This window comes from Macaca fascicularis, chromosome 2 (genome assembly GCF_037993035.2).
Source record: "Macaca fascicularis isolate 582-1 chromosome 2, T2T-MFA8v1.1".
NCBI lineage: Eukaryota > Metazoa > Chordata > Mammalia > Primates > Cercopithecidae > Macaca > Macaca fascicularis.
In genome coordinates, this window is record NC_088376.1 from 147817274 (window position 1) to 147843134 (window position 25861).

Genomic DNA, 25861 nt, shown 5'->3' on the forward strand with positions numbered 1-25861 from the left:
GTCACCTTGAAGACAGAAATGGATTTAAAATGAGTGAGCACAGAGGAACCAAGAAATGGAGAGAGACAGATTCTTCATGGCATGATGTGAGCATCTGGATCTGTCCATGCCCAAAGCCAAATACTCCTGACTTTCAAATTAAGTGAGCCGATAAACTCTAGCTTGTTTATTTTTTTCTAATTTATTTAAGCCAGCTCGAGTTGGGTTTCTGTCGTTCGCCACTGAAAGACTGCTGACTAATATAGTGACTTAACCAGACAGTATGCTCCCTGAGAGCAGGAATTGCATTTTATAGACCTAAGATCCTTGGAGACAGGGATGACATCTTACGCATATCAGTATTACAGGACTAAGCATAGGGATGGTTTCAGAGCAGGTGAAGAACAAACAAAAGAATACATATCTTTTTGTATTTTCCCAATGCCCCCATGCTCTGCACTCAGAGGACCCCAAAATACTTGAATAAAAGTTAACAGGAACAGGCCAGGTGCGGTGGCTCACACCTGTAATCCCAGCACTTTGGGAGGCCAAGGCGGGTGAATCACCTGAGATCAGGAGTTTGAGACCAGCCTGGCCAACATGGTGAAACCCTATCTCTACTAAAAATACAAAAAATTAGCCAGGCATTGTGGCAGGTGCCTGTAATTCCAGCTACTCGGGAGGCTGAGTTAGGAGAATCACTTGAACCCGGGAGGTGGAGGTTGCAGTGAGCCGAGATGGTGCCATTGCACTCCAGCCTGGGCAACAAGAGTGAAACTCCGTCTCAAAATTAAAAAAAAAAAAAAAAAAAAAAAAAAAAAAGTTAACAGGTACAAAATCATATGATAAGCACTTTAATTCTTATGTGACACAAACAGAGCCCTTTGATTCTCCACAGTTCCTCTGAGGATGACTGATTTATCACTTTCTGAATGGAATGATCTTGATGAAAGAGTTGTCCCAGGATCCCCACAGGGCTGAAAGAGATACTTAATTTTTTATTTATTTTATGTTATTTTTTGCAGAGACAGGGTCTCGCTATGTTGGCCAGGCTAGTCTCCAACTCCTAGCCTCAAGCAGTCTTCCCACCTCAACCTCCCAAAGTGCTGGGATTATAGGTGTGAGCCACCATGCCTGGCCAAGAGATACTTTAAATCACCTTATCTACCTGCTCCCAGTCCCCTATTGTACAAATGGGAAATTGAGATTTAAACTAAAAGGCTTACTTAACAATGCATGGTGAGTCACAGACCCAAGTCAGCCAAGAACCCCCACCCCCAAGACTTGTAGTCCAGTGCTCTGGCCTCTGGCCTGGTGTCACTTTATTAAGCAAAGTGAATCAGTCACTCACCCAAAGAACTCAGAAATCTCTGAACAAAGTGGAATAAACTGCCCAACTCTGCCAACTGCCCCCTCAGCCCACATGGGTAGGGCAGTAATGCAAGGAAAAGTGCCCTGGGCCAGAAGTCAAGAACCCCTGGCTGTAGAACTAGCTTCCTCCCTTACCAGCTATGTGATCTCAAGTAAGCCCTTCTCATCTCTATACTCAGTTTCCTCTCTCTAAAACAGGGGGAGGGGAAGGTGGGATTTGAAGGAGCTGATCTCTAAGGTGCCTGAAATTCTATTATTATATGGGGGTTATTGGACAATTCATCAAATCCCCAAGATTAAACCCACACAGATTACAGAGAATTTGAATGCCAAGAGGTCAGCAACTCATCTGCAGACTCCAGATTAAGGTTGATGAATTGAGGGTTCCAGCTTGCCTTTGCAGGAGAAATAGAACGGAAATACATAATATCACCTCCATGGGTACCACAGAGAAGTATGGAGCCATACCCCTCACATCCTATAGTTCACCTTTCTCATCCTCTTCAAAGATCCACATCTAAATTGAGTTGAGTGAGATGAATTTGAAACAAGCCCATTAGGATGTCCACATCTGCCTTCTTCAAAGTAGTCCTTTTAGGAGTTTGGGCAATTCTTCCAATGAGGCAGTAATTCCTCCCTGCATTTGTAAAAGTCCTCTTGTGGAAACAGACCAGCCTCATGACTTTGTCCTCACACCGTGGCTGTCATTTCAAGTGACAATTATCAATTTGATGACCCATTGTATTCTCTATACTTGACCTGGAGTGACTTCCAGCCATTTCCAAAAGTTACAGTCCTCATTTAAAAGATAGAGGTCTCTCCTCAATGATGATATTCAAGTGATTACACTCCATGTTCCAAAGTTAATTCCCTGCAATGCTCTGAGCAATGGAATCATCAGAAAGTGATATAATGCCTCCTCCAGGGGGTCTCTTTTGGAATGGCAGTCACTTGTTGAATGTCCTGAGGTGCTTATTTTAAAAAACCATCTCTGAAGCATGACAATCACATTTCCCCCTTCTCTTTCTCATCCCTGGAAGACTCCAAACTTTTCCCTTCACCAGCTCTCCTCCCCCACCCCTCCCATCCCCTGGCCCCACTTTCCTCAGCCCAACTCTCTTCCCTGCCAGCAATTAGGCAAAAGCCTAAGTTGCTGAGTCTTCAAAATCTATCTCTGATCGAAAGGTGGGTGGAAGTGGGGGACTCTAATGGGTCCTGAAAAATTGTCTCAGCATTTCTCATTCCCAAAAGGCCCTTCTCTGGTTCTTAGGGTAAGATGACTGCCTTGGTCAAACATTTTGGAGGGTCCCAGGGACTCACTCCCATTGGGCATGGCACCAGAACTTTCCTGCATGGTGCAGGGGCGGGAGGTGGGGATGGAGACCTGCCCTCCAGAGACCCATGTCACCCAATGCTTTTGACCACTCACATCTCAAAACATTGGATAAGCACAATAGACAGCCTCTCGCCCTTATCACAGCATTTTAAAGGTTACAAAACACTCTTTCATTTGTCCTTTTGGCACCTTCTCCACTGTTTTACAGATGAGGAAACTGAGCCTCAGAGAAGTAAAGTGAAACACCCAAGTTGATAGTGTCAGCAAGTTAAAAGTCCAAGCCAGATCTCTTGATTCACCTTTTATGCTTTTTTTCAACATAATAGAAATCGATCAAACCTACAGTAACCCCTCATTCAGATAAATATTTCCCCCAAGACAGCCAACAGAGACCCTTGGAGACACTAACTTAATGCTAGCCCAGCAATAAATGCAGTCTACCCATATCCAAGCACACAGACCCACCTATCTAGTCCCAAGGCTCTGTCCCCTGCCCTAAGGTGTCTTTATCCAGCGCACCCCCTCCCCAGTACCCACTGAGGGTCCGTCAGCCAAGGAGGTGAGTGTCTTAACACAGAGAAGCAAAATCTACCTGACTCCTTCAGGAAGGGGACCTGGCAGGAAGGAGACCCGTCCCCGGCGCTTGTTCTGGGGGTTCCGCCCACCCCCTCCCCTACCTGCCAAGAGCTGCATCCAGGCGCAGATCTTGTAGACCGTAGCTGTGTTGCAGAAGAAGAAAAGCGCAAAGCAGGTGATGCAGCCGAGGATCAGCACCATGGAGAGCAGCACGAAGAAGGCGGCCGCCTTGAAGGCGCTGGACGGGATGGTGCTGAAGTCGGTGAAGGAGCCCCGGCAGGTGAGCTCGCGGCCCGCCAGCCCGCTGCCCACGCAGTAGTGGAAGAGGCCGAAGTAGCCAGGCTTGGGGGTGCTCACGCTGTCGCCCACCCAGTAGGGCTGGATGAAGACCACCACGTTGATGATGGCGAAGCAGATGGTGAAGATGGCCCACAGCACGCCGATGGCCCGCGAGTTCCGCATGTAGTGCTCGTGGTAGAGCTTGGAGGCCTCCTGCGAGGGCAGCATGGTGCCCGGAGGCGGGGCCGGCGGCGGCGGCGCCTGGCGGGGGCCGCCGGCCCGGGACGGAGCGCCGGGCTGTCGGGCGGGAGCTGGGGACGCACGCGAGAAGCGGCCCTGAGTCAAGGAACCCGCGAGGGCGGGGCCTGGGGCAGAGCTGGGGGCGTCTGGGAGCTGATAAGGGGAGAGAGGAAGGGGTCATGAGAGTGTTGAGGCGGTGTCTAGGGGGACTGGCAAAGGTCTCCTATTGGGGGCCTAGGAAGGGGCCATGAGAAAGTTGGGGGGAGCCTGGGATGGGGATATGAGACCTGGAAGGGGTAGGGGAAGGTGCTTGAAAGTGGCCATGGGGGAGTTGAGGAGGGGGTTTGGGAGCTGGTATTAGGAGAGTAGGAGGGGACAGGGGGAGGTGGAATGGAGGCTGGAGACTGGTATTGGAGGACTAGCAGAGGGGCTGAATTTAGGGAGCTCGGAAGGGAATTTGGGGACTGGTATTAAGGGGTAGAAGGAGGTCTGGTATTGGGTGTCTAGGAAGGGACTATGAGGCGGTGGTGGGCGCTTCTAGGATGGGGGAAGAAGCAATTTAAGAGGCTGGGACTGGGTGGTTGGGAAGGTGATATGGGGGCTGGGACGGGGAATGGGGGCTGGTATGAGGGTCTAAGAGGGCAAAGTGGCAGAATTAGGATACAACTAGAGGGGGGTCGGGGGCTGGGACTGCTGGACACTGGGCGAGGAGGGGGGGCTGTCCTCAGAAGCCAGGGCTGGAGGTAGGCTGGAGGGAGCCTAGGATTGGCGGGCCAGGTTTGGGGAGAGGGGGTTTCCAGGCCAAAGGACCGAAAGACCGGGGCTGGTGGGCAGCGGGGCCCGCGAGGAGCAGGCGGTGGGCAGGGGCTGTCCCCGGGGGGCTGGGGAGCGGCCGGGCCCGAGTAGGGCCGGGGTTGGGGGGGCGGCTGCCCCGCGCCCAGGCCGGACGCGCGCGAGGCTGCGGCCGCAGGGAAAGGGTGCGGGGAGACCAACCTGGGCACGGTCGAGGGTAGCGGATCCGGGACTGGCACGGCCTAGGCGCCGCGGCTCGGCGCTCCCAGCAGCGGCTGCCTCGGCCCAGGCGGCGGCCTCTGCGCGGCCTCCATCTTGCTCGGGTTCTCCCCGGGGCGCGCTCCCGCGCCGAGGCGCGCGCTCTCGTGCACCGGCGCGGCCCGGCGGAGGCGCGCTCCCGCGCGGGCGTGCGGGACGGGGCGGGGCGGAACCAGGAAAGGGTGCTCCTGGTTCTGGCAGTTGGGGGGAAGGGTGGCCACGATCCCTGGGGTCCCCCAGCCGGGGCAGCAAGCACCCCTCCACAGTAGGGCCCCCTGGTGTAGGGGACTCCCTTCTTCCAGCTTGAGCTGAGGGGCTGTGAGGCCCCACAAAGCCTATGGGAGTGGGGGGAGGGGCTGGAGGGGGTATTATTTGATAGGATTTGAACTGGATCTCTTACTCCCAATTACCTCCCCTAGAACCTATCACAGTGCCTGAAGTTGCACCATTACGCTTTCAGTCCTTTAGGTCTTGGAGGCGTTGAAGGTTCCCAGAGTCTCCTAGGAAACTGCCAACACCCCTGGGAGAGGGAAGCCCCTAAACTGGTAGCAGCCCACGCCTGCGATGGGGATTCGTTGGCTGCTAGGGCAAGGAGGGAGGCCTGGGGAACGGGACCCAGAGTGAGTACTAGGGGACAGGAGAGAAAGGGGCTGGGACATTTTTGGTTTCCCTCCCTACACTCTCCCCTGCCCCCAGCCCAGTGCCTGGTGTGAAGTAGGCACACCATAAAGATGTGTTAAGGAAAAAGCATCAAAGACCAGGCACAGGGTTAGGTCACAGAACACCCCAGGGGCACCTCAAGGGAGCCCGTGTGGGTCATTTCTTTCCCTGTTGGAAAAGAGCCTTGGCTTAGGATTTATCAAGATGATGTGGGTTTGAACCCAGACAAACTGAGTCTAAAACTGTCTCTGTGACCTTGCAATACCAGTCTCCCTAAATCTGTTTCCTCATCTGTAAAGTGGGTGGATTAAGTCTCACTTCACAGGTATGTAAGTGGGGTGGGGTGGCAAAAAGTAATCCATGCTAGTAGGTCTCAAATACTGGACCCCATACATGGGTCAATCTCAAAATGTATATCTGGAGCTGGGCACAGTGTCTTGTGCCTGTCATCCCAGCTACATACCCTCCCTTACATCCCAGGGAGGGTAAGGTGGGGGAACCATTTGAGGCCAGGAGTTCAAGGCTGCTGTGGGCTATGATTGTGCCACTGTACTCCAGCCTGGGCTACAGAGACAAGAAATGCATTTTTATCTGCCAAAAAAAAAAAAAAAAATCATGTAAGATTGCCAATTGTCTTTTTTCCAGTGGGGAAGTGGGACTGCTCTTTTATTTTGAGATTGTGTATTTCCTACTTGCTTAGTGTAAAAAAAAAAAAAAAACCCTCTTCTTTTAAGAAATAGTGGTGATAGTTAATGGGAGGTTTTTAAAATGTCTTTATTTGCCAAAATAAAAAATAGGTAGCCTATTTCAATCCCAAATTTTATTAAAGTTATGGATCCATAAAATCCCACAATTTGGAGACCTGGGAACCATGTGAATTAGTCTCATTAAGCACCTGAACATGAAGTGCCCAATAAATTTGACTTCCCCTTCCATTTGGCTTCTTGAGAGGCATCCTGGCTGTTTCCTGAGAACCCTGCGATCCTGGAATCATGAGCTGCAGGGTCTGTGGAGAGCGTTTCTTTCTATATCTTCTCCCACTTTACAGATGGGGAACAGAGGTCAAAGAAGGGGGTTGACTTATCCAGAGAGGTAGGTAGATCCTGCCAGTCAGACTGATCAACCTGGTTCATTAATTTATTCAATCATCCAATAAATGTGTGAGGCCCCTGTGATGTGCCAGGCACAGTTACCCTCAGGCTAAGCACTGGGGAGAAGGTGGTCAGTAAAACAGACATGGTCCCTGCCAGAGCTCACAGCTTCACAGGGAGATGGAAGGTGCTGGGGGCAGGGAGCAGGGAGGTGGCCACCATCAAAGAGCATCTCAGAGTCCCCTCTGGGGCTGCTCCTGGTTTGGGTCCTGTCCGGAACATACCAGGTTATTCATTACTCTACTCCTTACTTTGCTTGAATTATTGCCTTATTGTCTAGCCTACTGAGCCAGGTTAAGCAGTCCTGGGAAAAAATCATAAAAGTCCACTTATCACTCTTCCTCAAGGCAAGAAGTGAGAGTTCTTGCTAAGATGGACCCCCAGTTCCTCTGTGGTTGCTCTGCAGAGCAAAGACACCCTGTAGAGATCCGCCTACCACCCACTCACTCCTGACAACAGTGCTTTTTATTTGAAGAATCTTCTTTCTCCTCACTTGATCCCTTAGTGGGTCTCTCTCTCTCTCTCTTTTTCTCTCTCTCTTTCTCTCTCTCACACACACACACCACCACACACACACACACACACACACACACACACACACACCCCATACTCCACTCCAGAGGGGTCAAATGATCAGGCCTGGACAATGAGAATACTCCATTGTCCTGGACACAGTGAGTGGTTCATAAGTGGGCCCATAACCCAGGTCAAAGAGTTGAGAATGATATCCAGCTCATGCGTTGCAGTTTATAGAAAAGAAGTGTTCTCTTTCTGTTGAGTGTGTTGAGCTGAGGGAATTGTGAGCTGAAGCTAGTGGAGACAGAGCTTCAGCAGAGAGCTTGTCTAAGAATAAGATCGACACAAAGGGAAGCTACGACACAAATGGAAGCTATGAAATGGAGAGGGAGGCCAGGCACAGTGGCTCACACCTGTAATCCCAGCATTTCGAGAGGCCGAGGCGGGCAGATCACTTGAGGTCAGGAGTTTGAGACCAGCCTGGACAACATGGCATAACCCCACCTCTACTAAAAATACAAAAATTAGCCGGGCATGGTAGCAGGCACCTGTAATCCCAGCTACTCGGGAGGCTGAGGCTGGAGAATCACTTCAACCCAGGAGGCAGAGGTTGCAATGAGCCGAGATCCCGCCTCTGCACTCCAGCCTGGGCAACAGAGTGAGGAGACTTCTCACAAAAAGAGAAAGAAAGAGAGAAAGGGAGAAAGAGAGAGAAAGACAGAGAGAGAGAGAGAGACAGAGAGAAATAAAGGAAGGAAGGAAGGAAGGAAGGAAGGAAGGAAGGAAGGAAGGAAGGAAGGAAGGAAGGGAGAAAGAAAGAAAGAACATACATTCTGGTGACATAGTTTGAGCATCTGGATCCATCTGTGTCTGAAAATATACTTCCAAAATTTTTTTTTAAAGTTACCCAATACAAGTTTTGCTTAAGCCAGTTTGAGTTAGTTTTTAATCACTTCCAATCAAAATAACTAACCTCAACAACTTACCTACATTCCTCCAAAAGAGAGAGAGCAGGGGCATTATTTATCCAGTGTACTACTTTTATAGAAAAGTACCTGGGCCAAGCATGGTGGCTCACACCTGTAATCCTAGCACTTTGGGAAGCCGAGGCGGGTGGATCACCTGAGGTCAGGAGTTCAAGACCAGCCTGGCCAACACGGCAAAACCCCATCTCTACTAAAAATACAAAAATCAGCTGGGCGTGGTGGCATGTGCCTGTATTCCCAGGTACTCAGGAGGCTGAGGCAGGAGAATTGGTTGAACCTGGGGGTGGAGGTTTCGGTGAGCCGAGATTGCACCATTGCACTCCAGCCTGGGCAAAAACAGTGAAACTCTGAGAAAGAAAGAAAGAGAGAAAGAGAGAGAGAGAAAGAAAGAAGGAAAGAAGGAAAGAAGAAGGAAAGAAGGAAAGAAAAAAAAAAGAAAAATGCCTGGATGGGTGAGCTACTCCTGATAGATTGAAAGTAAAAGACCAGAATTTGAAGCCCATCTCTGCCACATGTTAATTGTGTAACCTGGGATGACAATGCTACTCTTCAGAGCCTTGTTTTCTTCATCTGTCAAATAGAGAAGAACGTAATTCCTTCCCACAGATGTTGTAAGGATTAAAGGAGGTAATGGATAGGAAAAGAGCTTTGTAAACTGAAAGAGGCTATAAATGTAAGTGATTATCATTAAAGTTTAATAATAAGTGACTTGTCCAAAGAGTTTAAATAGCAGTAGTATTAGAAATGCACTTGCTGAGCCGTAAGGAGTTGGGACAGGACGTGTTCTCATTTTAAAGACTAAACTTGGAGCAGTTACAGAAAGAAAATCTGAGAGCTCTCTACGAGAAGAACATCTTATCGACCCCAGGGAGGGGCCAGACCAGAATGGAAGACTTGTGTGATTCAAATGGGGACTGTAAATCTTAAGCAAGTATGATGCCGGATTGCATTTGGATGAGAAGAGAAGCCCTGGGTACTTCCAGCCAATATCCTGCTGAGGAATGATTTGCAACTTGCTGGTAGCTCTTACTGCATTCTAGGTCCCCTGTTCATTGCCTTACATGTATCGTCTCATTTAATCTTCACAATAACTCTATGAGGTAGTGTTATGGCTGAATTGTATCCCCTACAAAATTCATATGTTAAAGTCCAATTGCCTAGTACCTTAGATTGTGACTGTATTTTGAGACAGGGCCTTTAAAGAGATAATGAAGATAAGAAGAGGACATACTGGTGGCCCTAATCCAAAATGCCTGGAATCTTTATAAAAAGAGATTAAGACACAGACAACACAGAGACCAAGGGATAACTGTGCAAGGACATGGCAAGAAGGCAGTCATTTATAAGCCAAGGAAAGAAGCCTCAGAAGAAACATTTACCAACGTTTAGACTTCTAGCCTCCAAAACTGTGAGAAAATTAATTCATGTTGTTCAAACCACACAGTCTGTAATATTTTGTTATGGCAGCCCTAGCAAACTAATGCAGGTAGGTACTACTGTATGCCCATTTTACAGATGAGGACAGTGAGGTTCTTTGATTTACCCAAATTCACACCTCTAGCAAGTAGAAGAGCTGGGGTTTGTCCCCAAGCAATCTGCTCCAAAACCCACATTCTTAATTGAAGTGTCAAATAAACCATTTTCAAGAGTGGATTTAATTTTTTTTTTTTTTTTTTTTTTTAAACAGTGTCTTGCTCTGTCACCCAGGCTGGAGTGCAATGGCGCGATCTTGGCTCACTGCAACCTCTGCCTCCCAGGTTCAAGCATTTCTCCTGCCTCAGCCTCCCAAGTAGCTGGGACTACAGGTGCATGCTACCACCACTAATTTTTGTATTTGTAGTGGAGATGGGGTTTTCACCGTGTTGGCCAAGCTGGTCTCGAATTCCTGGCCCCAAGTGATCCACTTGCCTCAGCCTCCCAAAGTGTTGGGATTACAGGCGTGAACCACCATGCCCGCCCGGCCTATGATTCAGTTCTTTACAACTGCTCGTTTCCTTTTTATATCCATATCGTTTGGTTACAAACACAAGCACTGGCATCAGACCATCTGAGTTCAAGCGTCATTTCTGTACCTTATCAACTGTGTCAGTTTCCTCATCTTTAAAGTGGGAATAACAATAGTAGTGTCTTATTCCAAAAGTTTTCAAGAAGATTGAATGAGATATTGTGCACACAAAGTGCTGAGCACTTGGAAAACATTCAAAAGCTATTTGCCATTAATATTGTACAGCTAGAAAGTGGGAGTTCCAGGAATGAAACCTGTATGTGTGTTTTCAACTACACCTCATGCATGCATCCCTTACATCAAACTTTCCAAAGTTCCTGAGCCCCCAAGGATAGGAATCAGAGTTGTAAAGTCAAATAAATAGATATTTGTATTCTAACCCTGATACCTAAGAGTTTGTGTGAGTTTGACTTGTTGTTGTTGTTGTTGTTTTTTAAAAAACTAAAAGTATAAATTTATGGAGTACAGGCCAGGTATGGTAGCTCACACCTGTAATCCCAGAACTTTGGGTTGCCAAGGTAGGTGGATCAATTGAGGTCACGAGTTCAAGACCAGCCTGACTGACATGGTGAAATTCCGTCTGTACTAAAAAATTCAAAAAAAAAATTACCCAGGCATGGTGGTGTGCACCTGTAGTCCTAGCTACTCGGGAGGCTGAGGCACAAGAATCGCTTGAACCTGGGAGGCAGAGGTTGTGGTAAGCTGAGATCACACCACTGTAGTCCAGCCTGGGCAAGGCAGCGAGACTCTGCCTCAAAAAAAAAAAAAAATTAAATGTATGGAGTACAAGTGCAATTTTGTTTCATGCATAGATTGTGTTGTGGTAAAGTCAGAATTTTTAGGGTACTCCTTACCCAAATAATGTACATTGTACCCATTAAGTAATTTCTCATCATCCTCCTCCTCCCAACCCCTCACCTTTCTGACCCTTCATTGTCTATCATTCCTCTTGTATGAGTTTACGTAAATTATCTGAACCTCATTTTTCTTACTTACAAAATTGAACCTACAACTGCTTAACCTCACATGGTAAAATACATAAGGATCTGGCCACACAGTAGATGGTCTAGTTAACATTAGCACAGAGGATTTTATCTTCTGTGTGAGGTTAGGTCCTAAAGACAAATATAGTTGGGGAGGTGTACGGTATAAATTATCCTTGAAAAATTCCTTAATTGCCCATAAAATACAATAACTAAGGTTTCATGTATATTATCCCATCCCGTACTTCATAGGTACTAAAGTTGAAGAAAACTGAGAGAGACTAAAGAAAGAAACAAGAAAGTCTGTTTGCAGATGTGAAAACATTCAACCATTCTGCCTTTAAAAAATCATTATTCCTCTGAAAATGTGGGAGAGATGGAAAATTCTAAACAATTCATATTTACCTATAGAATTTGCTCTTTATAGGTTCTTTATGAAGTCTACAAAGCATTAATATATAAAATAGATAAATTTGTGCTTGTGAAGATAAACAGGATAGTCATATCTTAAGGTTATTAGTCTTTAAATTAAATGTGTGTATGAAGCCATCAGTATATGCTGAAACGGAAAACCTGTAGGATTTGTCTATTGTTATTATTATTTTAAATAGAGACTGGGCCTCGCTAAGAGGCTTCCTGCCTCAGCTTCCCAAAGAGTTGGGATTACAGGCATGAGTCACCACACCTGGCTGGATTTCTTCTATCCAGTACTCTCTCCTTTATTTCTGATAATAGCCCCTCCTGCCCTCTTGGGGTCATAGCAGTAGATGTGTGTTCCAGTTCAGCTAATCATACTGCCCTGCCCACCTGGCTTTAATGCTTTGGCCTCAGGATGGACAACTGAGCCCATCCTAATCAATCAGCATCTTCCCTGGGGGAAGGGGAAAGACAGAGAGAGAGAACAGACAGAGAGAGAGAGACAGAGACAGAGAGAGAGAGAGAGAGATGGGCTCAGTTTTTCATTCCTTGAATCATAAATTGTAAAGATGCTGACTTTAGGTTGCAGATGGTCATGTCCACAATTCCGTGGCAGAGCCTGAGAAAATAAGGTCAACATATTCTCAGAAGGTGGATTGACAGATGGAAGATTTTTTTTTAATTTTTGAGAAGGGGTATTGCTGTGTTGCCCAGGCTGGTCTTGGACTCCCGGGCTCAAGCAATCCTCCCACCTCAGCCTCCTGAACAGTTGGAACTATAGGTGCAAGCCACTGTGCCCAGCTGATGGAGAGATTCTTAATGCTGTTTGAGATACTATGATCAAAACTGTATCTGGCTTTCCAAAATTATACCTGGCTTTCAATGATTTGCTTAGATCTCTCTTTTTAATTTGAAATCGCCATTTCAAATAATGGTTTGAATTAGTTTTCTGGGTCATGTTCCTGGCAGTCCTAGCTAGTGCTGTATTTTGCTCTTTCCTCTCTCAATCCCACACATTATCTCTTGCTCTTTGACTTAGGGAGCGAGTCATTTATTCCTTCAATCACAAGCCAAGGAGAGAAGCCTCAGAAGAAACACAATTTGCCAACACTTGAACTTCTAGCCTCCGTAACGGTGAGAAAATTAATTTCTGGCCAGGTGCAGTGGCTTATGCCTGTAATTCCAGCACTTTGGGAGGCTGAGGCAGGCAGATCACTTGAGATCAGGAGTTCGAGACCAGCCTGGCCAACACGGTGAAACCCTGCCTCTACTAAAAATACAAAAATTAGCCAGGCGTGGTGGCAGGTGCCTGTAGTCCCAGCTACTCGGGAGGCTGAGGCAGGAGAATGGCATGAACCCAGGAGGCAGAGCTTGCAGTGAACCGAGATCTCACCACTGCACTCCAGCCTGGGTGACAGAGCCAGACTCCATCTCAAAAAAAGAAAAGAAAAAAGAAAAGAAAATTAGTTCTGCTGTGTAAAGCCACATGGTCTGTAGTTATGGCAGCCCTAGCAAACTAATACAGGTAGGCACAATTTTATGCCTATGTCAACAAATGTCAGTGCTATAACAGGCCCTTTGCCAGGCACTGGGGACACAAAGATGAATAAGACCTATTCCATGCCTTTGAGGAGCACACTGTATAATAGAAGAACAAGGGAACAGATGGAGCATAGTTAGAATGTCAGAGGGTCACTCCGAGATTTTGAGAACCATTTGAATGGGCCAACTGGAGCTGAGATCTTGAATGAATCACCTAAACTTACTTTCTGAATCTCAATTGCTTCATCTGCAAAGAGTCTATTGCAAAAAATACTATTTTATGGATGATTAAATAAAATAATGTGCTTTATACCTTTTTTAATTAAAAAAATTTTTTGTAAAGACAGGGTGCTTTATTTTTTCTTTCTTTCCTTTTGAGACAAGGTCTCGTTCTGTTGCCCAGGCTGGAGTGCAGTGGTGCAATCTTGGCTCACTGCAGTCTCTGCCTCCTTGGCTCAAGTGATCCTCTCACATCAGCCTCCTGAGTAGCTGGGACCATAGGTGCACACCACCATGCCGAGTTAAGTGTTTTATACTTTAAGAAAAAGGAAAATGTCAGGAATTAGTCATACACTAGCGAGATGCCTGCACAACTGTACCATGTCTTTACTTGTAAGCATCTGCCTCATTTAGGACTCTTGGGGTGCAGGTGACACAGACCCGATGAAAACTGACATCAGCAGGAATAGGTTCCTGAAGGATCCAGCTGCTCATGTGACAGGGTTGTGAAATTATTCCCTTCCCATGGATCCTGCTTTCCTGTCCATGGTTCTCTGCGTGCTCAGGCAACATCTTCCCAAGCCATGGCAATAGGGCTTTGCCAGCATCGTGGTCAGAGAATGTGGGCTGTGTGATATTAATATTTCAGAATTTGTGAGTATCCCTTTGAGGCCTAGTATATGGTCTATCCTCATAAATGTTATTTGTGTGCTGCAAAATAATGTGAGCCAGGCCCAGTGGCTCACATCTATAATCTTAACATTTTGGGAGGCCAAGGCTGGAGCATCACTTGAGGCCAGGAGTTTGAGACCAGCCTGAGCAACATAGCAAGACCTCATCTCTACCAAAGAAAAAAAAAATGATTTGGGCACAGTGGCTCCCACCTGCAGTCCCAGCTACTTGGGAGGCTGAGACATGAGGATACTTGAGCCCAGAAGTTCGAGGCTGTAATGAGCTGCGATCGAGCCAATTACACTCTAACCCAGGTGACAGAGTGAGACCCTATCTAAATAAATAAATATATAAATAAATACATAAAAGTAAAATAAAACAAAATAATGTGCATTCTCTGTTAATGGAAGAAAGTTTTTTACATGTCTATTAGCTCAAGCCTGTTAATTTGTTGTTCACATTTTGTAGATCATTACTAATTTATTTGTCTGTTTGATCCATCAATTTCTAAGAAAGATATATTAAGATCTCCCATTATGATTGACTGGACAATAGAAAATTGATATGAAGGAATTTTATGGGGTTATGGTAATGTCCTATATCTTTTTTTTTTTTTTTTTTTTTTTTTGAGACGGAGTCTCGCTGTGTCGCCCAGGCTGGAGTGCAGTGGCCGGATCTCAGCTCACTGCAAGCTCTGCCTCCCGGGTTTTTACGCCATTCTCCTGCCTCAGCCTCCCGAGTAGCCGGGACTACAGGCGCCCGCCACCTTGCCCAGCTAGTTTGTTGTATTTTTTAGTAGAGACGGGGTTTCACCATGTTAGCCAGGATGATCTCGAACTCCTGACCTCGTGATCTGCCCATCTCGGCCTCCCAAAGTGCTGGGATTACAGGCTTGAGCCACCGCACCCGGCCGGTAATGTCCTATATCTTAACAAGGATTTAGGTTGTGTGGGTATATACATTTGTCAAACCTTAGCAAGTATGTATATAATATTTGTGCATTTCACTTTCTACAAAATTCATTTCAAAAGAAAAAATTGCAATCAGATATTCAACTTTGTTAGTGAAGCCTAAAGGAGAAGAGTTCTGATTCTTCAATTTACTTTGAAATGCATGAAAAATAAAATAAACTAATAAATAGATAGAAAGATGGAGAGATGAAGAGATATGTGATAAAGACATGGCAAAATGTTATTGGTAGAATTTAGGCAATGAGTATATGGCTGTACACTGTAAGATTCTTTCTTATTTAACTTATTTTTTCTTTTTATTTTTTTCACTTTTTCTTTTACACTATAAAATTATTTCAACTTCTGATATGTTTGAAATCTTTCATTTTAAAATGTTGGGGAAAGAAATCTCCCATTGTGATTGCTGATTTTCCAGTTTCTCCAGTGAGTCTGTCAAGTTTTGCTACATATATTTAGACTAGGTTGTTAGCTTCAAAATAGGATTCTTTTGGCTAGTATTTTTCTGGTGTATATTCCTTTACCTTTAACCTTTTCGTGTCATATGTTTTTGACATGCCTTTTGTAAAAATGAAATAGAGAAATCCAATATAAAAGTCTCTGTCTTATAATAGGTGAAATTAATCTGTTTACATTTATTGTGATTATTGATCAATTCAAATTTGTTTCTACCATCTAATTTTGTGTTTTACATTTACTATGTTTTTTTCTATGCATTTCCCCCACCTATTCAGCCTTCATTTCATTGTTCAAATTTTCTTTATTCTTGGTTTTCCATCTGCTTGTTTGGGAATCTATAATTTATACCTTGTGAGACTTTCCCCATTTAGCTTTTTTCTCCTGGTTTTCAAGACTAGAGCTTTACACAAACTGCCTATCTTTCAACTTAACGTTTTTTGACCAATATTTGTGTGACAAAATTTTATAATTTTGTCCCCAAAAAACTCAGTAAAACATTTTAAACAAAACAAAATTCAGTGCATGAAATATCTTTTTTTTTTTTTTTTTTGAGATGGAGTCTTGCTCTGTCGCCTGGGCTGGGGTGCAGTGGCACGATCATGGCTCACTGCAAGCTCCGCCTGTCTGGTTCACGCCATTCTCCTGCCTCAGCCTCCTGAGTAGCTGGGACTACAGGCGCCCGCCACCACACCTGGCTAATTTTTTTTTTGTATTTTTAGTAGAGACGGGGTTTCACCGTGTTAGCCAAGATGGTCTCAATCTCCTGACCTCATGATCTGCCCGCCTCGGCCTCCCAAAGTGCTGGGATTACAGGCGTGAGCCACCACTCATGCCAAAATATCTTAAGGTACATTCCAACTACTATTGGTAGAATATCAGAATCAAGTATTCTTTGAAAAGGGTTCCCTGGCCAGGCAACGTGACTCATACCTGTAATCCCAGCATTTTGGGAGGCCAAGGCAGGAGAGTCACTTGAGTCCAGGAGTTCAAGATTGCAATGAGCTATGATTGAGCCACTGCACTCCAGCCTGAGTGACAGAGGGAGACTGTCTGTCTACAAAAAAATTTTTTAAAAAGCATTCTCCCAAGTCAACAAAGAGGGTATGAACCTCAGTCATTGTTGATACTAAGAGAGTCACCTCAATATCATGTTATTGCATATAAAGCAATTGTTCACGAAGAGCTGTATTATTCATTTGGGATTGGGAAACAATGATTTTTTATTTTGATTTGCGTGTGTATGGTAAAAGATACATAACATAAAATTTACCCTTTTAACCATTATTAAATAACAATTCATTGGCATTAAGTACATTCACAATGTTTTGTGACCATCACCACTTTTCATTTCCAAAATGTTTTTATCCTAAGCAGAGACTGTGTACTCATTAAAAAATAACTTCCTATTTCCCTCTCCCTAAGCCCCAGATAACTTCTATTCTACTTTCTCTTTATTAATTTGCCTATTCCAAGCACCTCATGTAAGTGGAATCATAGAGTATTTGTCCTTTTGTATCTGGTTTATTCACTTAGCGTAATTTCTTCAGGGTTCATCCATTGTAGCAAGTATTAGAATTTCATTCTTGTTAAGGCGGGATGATATTCTATTGTATGTATATACCACATTTTGCATATCCTCATCCATTGATGGACATCTGTGTTGTTTCCACCTTTTAGCTATTGTGAATAACACTAATATGAACACTGGTGTACAAATATTTGTTTGAGTTCCTGGTTTCAATTATTTTAGGTATATACCTAGAAATTAAATGCTGGATTATATGGTAATTTTATGTTTAACTTTTTGCAGAACTGCAAAATTATTTTCCACAGTGTCTGCAGCATTTTACATTCCTACCAGCAATGTACAAGTTTCTCTGTGTCTTTGTCAACACTTGTTATTTTTCAGTTTTTTACTTGTTTGTTTTTATAATAAGCATCAATTTGGTATGAAGTGGTATTTCATTGTGGTTTTGATTTTCCTAATGACTAGAGATGTACATCTTTTCATGTGTTTTTTGACCATTTGTATGCCTTCTTTGGAGAAATGTCTGTTGTCAGCCAGACTTGGTGGCTCACGCCCGTAATCCCAACATTTTGGGAGGCCAAGGTGGGTGGATCACTTGAGGTCAGGAGTTTGAGGCCAGCATGGCCAACATGGTGAAACCCTATCTCTACTAAAAATACAAAAATTAGCCAGGCATGGTGACAGGTGCCTGTAATCCCAGCTAATTGGGAGGCTGAGGCGGGAGAACCTGGGAGACAGAGGTTGCGGTGAGCTGAGGTTGTACCCAGCCTGGGTGACAGAAGGAGACTCCATTTCAAAAAAAAAAGTCTAAGAAATGTCTATTCTCATTCTTTTCCCTTCACTCTCTCAATAGTGTCCTTTGATACACAAATATTTTTAATTTTCAATGAAGTATAATTTATCTGCTTTTTCTTTTGTTGTCTGTGCTTTTGGTGTTGTATCCAAGAAATCATTGCCAAATCCAGTTGTTATAATGCTTTTCCCCTTATCTTTTCTTGTAAGAGTTTTATACGTTTAGCTCTTACACTTAAATCTGAGATCCATATAAGTTAATTTTTGTACATAGTATAAAGTAAGTGTCCAACTTCATTCTTTTCCAAATGGATATCCAGGTTTCCCAGCACCATGAATGAAAAGACTGTCATTTCCTTATTGAATGGCCTTGGTTTTCTTGTCAAAAATCAACTGACCATATCTGTGAGGGTTTATTTCTGGAATCTACCTTTTTTTTTTTTTGGATGGAATCTCACTCTGTTACCCAGGCTGGAGTGCGGTGGTGCAATCTCGGCTCACTGCAACCTCCGCCTCCCAGGTTCAAGCAATTCTCGTGCCTTGGCCTCGCAAGTAGCTGGGACCACAGGTGCTGCCACCACACCCAGCTAATTTAAAATAATGGGAACTAGGCTTCTGCCCATTGTATGTTTTCACACAAAACTTTTGATTTCTAACACAGATTACTGATGTTAAGCAAGAGATATCTGTATTTTATTTCTACACCTTATTAGTTAGCCTTACATTTTACTTATTTTACTTTTTAAAAAATTCTTTATAGAGACAAGTCTTGCCTTTGTTGCCCAGGCTAATCTTAAATTCCTCAAGAGATCCTCCCACCTCAGCCTCCCAAAGCATTGGGATTACAGTGTGAGCCACTGTGCCTGGCCTTTACCCTTACCCTTATTTACTTTACCCTTAAAGTAAATCAAGGTCTCTATACGCCTCCTACACAGAAATGGATCTTAGAATATTTTAACTTAGAATCGTACTCTTCTATTTTCATTGCTATTGTTACCTACGCGTTTTTAGTTCCATCTTCTATTTAAAGCCCCCCAAAGTGTAACTTTTTAAAATCAGGTTTATTGAGGTATAATTTATGCACAGAAAAATTCACCCTTTTCAGTATTGACAAGCTAAACCGGCACCAAATGGCTCAGTATTACCACCAGTATTAACCACTACCAAAATTAAGATAGAGAAGAGATCCATCATCTCCCAAATTTCCTGCTGTCCCTTTGATGTTGGCTACTCAGCCTACCTAAAGGCCTGGGCAACTATTTGCTTCTTTTCTATCCCCGTGGGTTTTGTCTTTTCAACAATGACACATAAATAGAATCATAAAACATGTACCCTAGTGAATCTGGCTTCTTTCACTTGGCATAACATGTTTGTAATTCTACCATGTTGTTGGTGTCAGTAGTTGGTCTTTTTTAATTGCTGATTAGTAATTCATTGTATGGATGAACCACAGTTTTCTTGTCCATTCACCATCTGAGGGACACTTGGGGGTATTTGGGTTGTTTCCAGCTTTTGACAAGTATAAATAAAGCTACTGTAAACCTTCCCCTATAGGTTTTTGTAAAAACGTAAGTTGTCATTTCTCTGGGGTAAATACCTAGGCGTGAGATTGCTGAGTCCTGTGGTAAGCATATATTTAACTTCAGGAGAAACTGCCAAATAGTTTTCCAGAGCGGCTGTGCCATTTTGCATTCCCACCAGCAATGCGTAAGCGTTCCCGTTGCTCCACATCCTCACTGGGACTCAGTATTGTCTTTAAAAAAAAATAAAATAAACTAGAGTCATTTGAATGGGTCTCTCCCTGAGGTTTTAATTTGCATTTCCCTGATGACTAATGATGCTGAGCCTCTTTTCATGTGTTTGTTTGCTTCGTTGGTGAAGTGTCTGTTCAAATTTTTTGCCCATTTCATATTGGTTTCTTGGTTATCTTATTGTGAAGTTTTAAGAGTTCTTTGTATATTAGAGACACACATCCTTTATCAGATATGTGCATAGGAGCAAAGGGCAAACTCTTCATTCTCCGAAGGTTCATTGAAGATCAGCTGACAAAAGACAGATTAATAGGAGGAAAGACATACACATTTATTAACGTGCAGGGAGTTAAGGAGAATCCCAGTTTTGGCGCTGTGAGCAGGTTACCAAAGCCACTCTGCTCTTCTGGGAGTCATAGTCAAGGGAACCTAGGACCTAACAAGCCAGCAGAAGGGTAAGAAATTCTTTTTTCTTTTCTTTTTTTTTTTTTTTTTTTTTTTTGAGACAGAATCTTGCTCTGTTACCCAGGCTGGAGTGCAGCAGCATGACCTCGGCTCCCTGCAGCCTCTGCCTCCTGGGTTCACGCAATTCTTTTTTTTTTTTTTTTTTTTTTGAGACAGAGTCTGGCTCTGTCGCCCAGGCTGGAGTGCAGTGGCCCGATCTCAGCTCACTGCAAGCTCCGCCTCCCGGGTTCATGCCATTCTCCTGCCTCAGCCTCCCGAGTAGCTGGTTCTACAGGCACCCGCCACCTCGCCCGGCTAGTTTTTTGTATTTTTTTTAGTAGAGACGGGGTTTCACCGTGTTAGCCAGGATGGTCTCGATCTCCTGACCTCGTGATCCGCCCTTCTCGGCCTCCCAAAGTGCTGGGATTACAGGCTTGAGCCACCGCGCCCGGCCTTTACGCAATTCTTGTGCCTCAGCCTCCCAAGTAGCTGGGATTCCAGGCATGTGCCACCACGCCCAGCTAATTTTTGTATTTTTAGTAGAGATGGGGTTTCACCATGTTGTCCAGGTTGGTCTTGAACTCCTGACCTCAAATGATACACCTGCCTCGGTCTCCTAAAGTGGGAAGGGATTACAGGCGTGAGCCACCGCTCCTGGCCTCAAATGCCATTCTTAACTGTCAGTGGCAACAACAGTGTTCTGGTATCTTAGCCTATTCCCGGGAGTAAATTTCTTGGGGGTCATGGAGAATGCTGCTTCTCTCCCCTCTCCGGGAACATCTCTTGCTTAATGGTAAAAACTTATTCTAAACCTGGAAAGTTATCTCCTGGGCTTTCCATGAAGAGGCTTATTGGATCAAGCTGCTATTGGACCAAGTGTAGTATTGGAAGTTTTAATTGTCAGTATCTAAAAGATACGTCATTTAACTTAAAAAGGCTCTTATATTTGAAAAGGATTTTAGGGTCTCTCATTCTAAACAATTGCCCAATTTTTACTTATGGAAAGGTCTATTTAAAAAAAAAAGACATAATAGTGTCATAGCTAGCCTTAGAAATTCTCTTGACAAAATTAAAGTTAAAATCTTTTAAATGCTCAAATAACTCTTTTGGATTCCCCTACAGGACTTTTTTTTTTTTTTTTTTTAGTGCTTCATCCTGTAGTCTAGTGATTAGGATTCTACGCTTTCACCACTGCAATCTGTAATCAGTTCCTGGTTAGGAAAACAATTCTTTGGAAATGTAAGTTATTTAACTCAGGAGAAGCAACATTTATTAAAAAATTGGTTTGATATGTGTGTGACTTTTGACTTTGGGGGATATTCATTTGTTATTGATACTTTTCCTTTCCATAGACGGCTTTGGATTTCCCGTCTTCTTCTCTCTGTCCGCACATGGGGCTTTTGGGTCCTTATGTGTACGTGGTCAGATGAGAAGCTGAGACCCTTGGAAATATGGCTGGATAAAAATATGGGTGATACCCGGTGGCTCACGCCTGTAATCCCAGCACTTTGGGAGGCTGAGGCAGATGGATCACAAGGTCAGGAGATTGAGACCATCTGGCTAACACAGTGAAACCCCGTCTCTACTAAAAATACAAAAAATTAGCCTGGCATGGTGGCGGGCCCCTGTAGTCCCAGCTACTCGGGAGGCTGAGGCAGGAGAATGGCCTGAACCCAGGAGGTGGAGCCTGCAGTGAGCCGAGACTGCACTGCACTCCAGCCTGGGCAACAGAGCGAGACTCTGTCTCAAAATAAAAAAAAATAATAATAAAGAAAAATAAAAAATAAAAATATGGTGGTACCCCATTTGCAGGTAGTGAAACTTTCTTTTCCTTGAGCTGTTTTTTGAGGTGATTCTGGAATTTGTGAGGACTGCTTTGCACCTCTTAGGAGATGCCTTATGTGTCCTTGATTAAGTCATAACCTTGGTTAAAGCTTATTGGTTTTGGTGAGTCATATGGAAAATACCTTTGGATTGAGAAAAAAGTTCAGAAGCCAGGAATATTGACTGTTTGTCCTGGCTGAAATCTGATAATATGAGATTTGAAAGGGTTTTTAAAGAGCTCTACAGTCAGAAGTCAGCTGAATTAAAAGCTGATATTCTTGGCCGGGCATGGTGGCTCACACCTGTAATCCCAGCACTTTGGGAGGATGAGGTGGGTGGATCATGAGGTCAGGAGTTCAAGACCAGCCTGGCCAAGATGGTGAAACCCCTTCTCTACTAAAAATACAAAAAAAAATTACCCAGGCATGGTGGCAGGCACCTGTAATCCCAGTTTCTTGAAAGGCTGAGGCAGAGAATTGCTTGAACCCGGGAGGCAGAGGTTTCAGTGAGCCGACATGGTGCCGCTGAACTCCAGCCTGGGTGATGGAGCAAGATTCCATCTCAAAAAAAAAAAAAAGCTGATATTCAGCCCACAATTTTGTGTGGGGAAAGACCTTTCTGCTTTTTCTCCTGTGGATCTTGTTTGTGGGACTTTTTTCCAGTTGACTGAAACCTCTTTTTAATTACAGGTTTTTTCTCTCTGTTTGCTTCCTTTCTTCTTGGCATGATTTTTGCTGAGAAAATTGTAAAATTTCATCGGCCTTTTGGAAAGCTAAACATATCTCCAAACTGGATCCTTTAAGACTTATTCTTCCATTCCTATTCACTTCTACTCCACCTTCCTTTTTACCACCTTAGATTCCACAGAAAGATATCTAGAGGCGACTTCTAGCAACTCTAAGACCCCTTGAGGAATACAATCAAGGTGTCACTGACCTCTTTTCGGGTGCCCTGTTTCCTCACGGAGCCCCAAGAGTCATGGGCAGATTCCTCCCAGGTCTAAAGCTCTGCTGTCTTTTGCATTGAGTACCCTTATTATAGGCAACAGGTTCCTAAGCCCACTGCGCAGTAACAGACCAATTACATAGAGACAGCAGGGTCCGCAGCAGAGAAAGAGTTTAATGATCATAAGGCATTGAACAAGGAGATAGAAAGAAATCCTCAAATCCATCTCCCCAAGGTGGTCTGGGCTGAAATTTTTAAGGAGATTGTGGAGGATGAGGGGCTAGAAAATTGGAATCATTGATTGGTCAGAACAAGGAGGATGAAATCATGAGGATGTGGAAACTGAATTCTTTGGTGAGTCAGCTCCTCATAGGGTCCTTCAGATGTGCTGGCATTAGTGGGGTCCTTCAGACCAGCTGAGTCAGTAGTTTCATCAGCATGCAGGACCTGAAGGAATATCTCAAAGGGAAAACTTAATGTTTCATGATGTTCAAGTTGTTATCTATAGAAGAGTTAGGGGGAACCATAATCTAGGGTCTATGTGATGCTGGGACAATAGGCACCAAACACCTATGAGGAAGCAGGTCAGAGAGCAAGCTGACCTCACGATTAATGCTGAGAGTGCTGTGAGCCTGGTTTAGTTTCATTTCCCTCCCCGCTCTTCTTCCCCGATTAATTTTATAAAGCTTATAGGGACAGTTTCAGTCCTCCTGGGCTTGATCAACTCTGAATCCTGAGGTGACAGCTAATATGGCGATATCAGTCAAAGATCACTCCAGCTTCTTCCTGTTGGCAAAAGGTGTAGCTGGGGTAAGAGTCAGAATTAGAGGAATGAAACTGCCTGACAGTAACCCCTAAGTATTTACAAGTTCCAGGTCAGGAATTTCAAGGGAGCAGCGTGTACACATTAGTGCACCTGTCTACCATCTTGGCATAACATGTAATGGCACACCAGACATAAGATAAATTATAAGTCTTATTGTCAGAAATGCAAGCCCAAATTTCAAAAGTCCTTATAAAATAGACTGAAAACCTTGAAGTGTCCATGTGAAAAGCTCAGAGAACCAGTCAGACGTAGCGTCTGTAGTAGGAGCACGTTGTAGCCAGATAGCTTGTTGGATGATCTTTTCTATTCAAGTCTCTGTTTCACCAAAAGTATCCATATAGCTGCAACAAGTAGCTGTAAGCACAGACCCCTCCCTGTTTAGCCAAAAGGAAATAAAGCACAGCCCAACTATCAAGAACTACCTGAGCAAGGGAACTTTGAGATTTGTGTTGTGTTTTAAGGTTTTTAGTGGTCTCTTTTGTAATGGTCTGTATGGTAGCAGATAAGTTTTTAATCATATCCCTGTTAGCATAGACTCCATAATTAGAAATGATGACACCCAAAAGACTGCCATCAGGAGCCCTGATATCTACCCAGCAAATTTTTTGTTTTGTTTTGTTTTTTGTTTTTTTGAGCCAGAGTCTCACTCCATTGCCCAGGCTGGAGAGCAGTGGCATGATCATAGCTCACTGCAACTTCGACTTCCTGGGGCCAAGCAATCCTTCCATCTCAGCCTCCCAAGTAGCTGGGGCTACAGGTTCATGGCACCATGCCCAGCTAATTTTTAAATTTTTTTTAGAGATGGGGTCTTCCTATGTTGCCCAGGCTGGTCTCAACCCCCTGGGTTCAAGTGATCTTTCTTCCTCAGCCTCCCAAAGTGCTGGGATTACAGGTGTTAGTGACCACACCCAGCCTCTCTTTAACTTATGGGATAAAGGACAGAATCTTTCATAGGTAGGATGGATTGAAAAGGGAGTCACCAAATGTCCTAGCAAATAGGAGCCTTTGATATGTAAGCTATCAAGATATCTGTGGGCCCATCCCAACAGTGGAGGGTCTAATCCTATGCCACAAACAAATATATACCCTGGGTGCACATAAGTGACCCCCCCAAGGATGCATTCATTGATGGACTTATTTATGGGGACCATTGACTAGATGGAATTGAGCCATGGGTCTTTTTTTTTTACAAGCTCCCCAGAATCCATTTATGTAATACCCAGCTATAGATTTTGCTGGCCTAGCAGAGACAGGTTTTTAACTTTATTTCTCATGTATTGGCTACATTTATCTACTCAGTAAGTCATGGACCTGGGAGGACCTGTGCTGTAAAATGATTTTTTAATTATGATAGGCTGAGACAAGTTGTAAAAAGGGGTAGGAATTTCCTGGTGTACAATCAACTGGACCCAGAAGGTGAACATGGACAGTGGTTGGTCCAGATATGTAGTAGCATTTGGGACATCTGAAAAGTCAGTGACAGGTATCACTAATGAAAAATGTTTACCTTGACCGGTCTTGGGGTCCAACAATCTGATAGGTTTCCTCCATTAGCAACACCCCGAGACAGTTTAACTACAGTATTGTGTCATCCTAAAAATTGCAATAACGAAAATAGGAACAAAAGGATGATTGGAGTTTAAAAAGTAAGGGAGGGCATTTTGCAAATTCAGGGCTGTCTAAATAAAAGGGTCACAAGGAGCTACTTTAATGTGGCACCGGATTTTGAAAATACATGTAATTCTGGCCAGGCACAGTGGCTCATGCCTGTAATCCCAGCACTTTGGGAGGCCAAGGTGGGTGGATCACCTGAGGTCAGGAGTTCGGGACCAGCCTGACCAATATGGCAAAACCCCATCTCTACTAAAAATACAAAATGTAGCTTGGTGTGGTGGCGAGCACCTGTAATCCCAGCTAGTTGGGAGGCTGAAGCAGGAGAATCGCTTGAACTCGGGAGGCAGAGGTTGCAGTGAGCCAAGATCATGCCACTGCACTCCAGCCTGGCGACAGAACAAGACTCTGTCTCCAAAAAAAGAAAAAAGAAAGAAAAAAGAAAATACATATAATTCCAGCAATAGCAGTGACCAAAGCAACTATGAACCCCATGGACTCAAGTAATTCTTCCTCCTCCTTAACATGAATTAAGCATTTAATAAGGTAGAAAAGAGTAGGAGGGACCGGGCACTGTGGCTCATCCCTGTAATCCCAGCACTTTAGGAGGCTGAGGCAGGTAGAACACCTGAGGTCAGGAATTCGAGACCAGCCTGGCCAACATGGAGAAACTCCATCTCTACTAAAAATACAAAACTTAGCCGGATGTCGTAGCCCATGCCTGTAATCCC

At 44.3% G+C, this 25861-nt stretch overlaps 1 protein-coding gene across 4 annotated transcripts in view; it reads right to left on the bottom strand.

Annotated features, from left to right (window-relative positions):
- LHFPL4 (LHFPL tetraspan subfamily member 4) overlaps positions 1 to 4912 on the bottom strand; it is a 55726-nt gene extending 50814 nt beyond the window's left edge. For 2 of the 4 annotated variants that reach the window (XM_005547717.5, XM_045385850.3), the window contains exons 1-2: positions 4775 to 4912; positions 3364 to 3852 (exon numbers count right to left, since the gene is read on the bottom strand). In XM_005547717.5, coding sequence (XP_005547774.1) covers positions 3364 to 3769 — 406 coding nt within the window. In that variant the 5' untranslated portion in view covers positions 3770 to 3852; positions 4775 to 4912. Of the gene's footprint in view, positions 1 to 3363; positions 3935 to 4774 lie in introns of all 4 variants that reach the window. The other 2 variants (XM_074032809.1, XM_065538916.2) reach the window with 1 other exon arrangement.
- Between the last annotated feature and the right edge of the window lie 20949 nt (positions 4913 to 25861).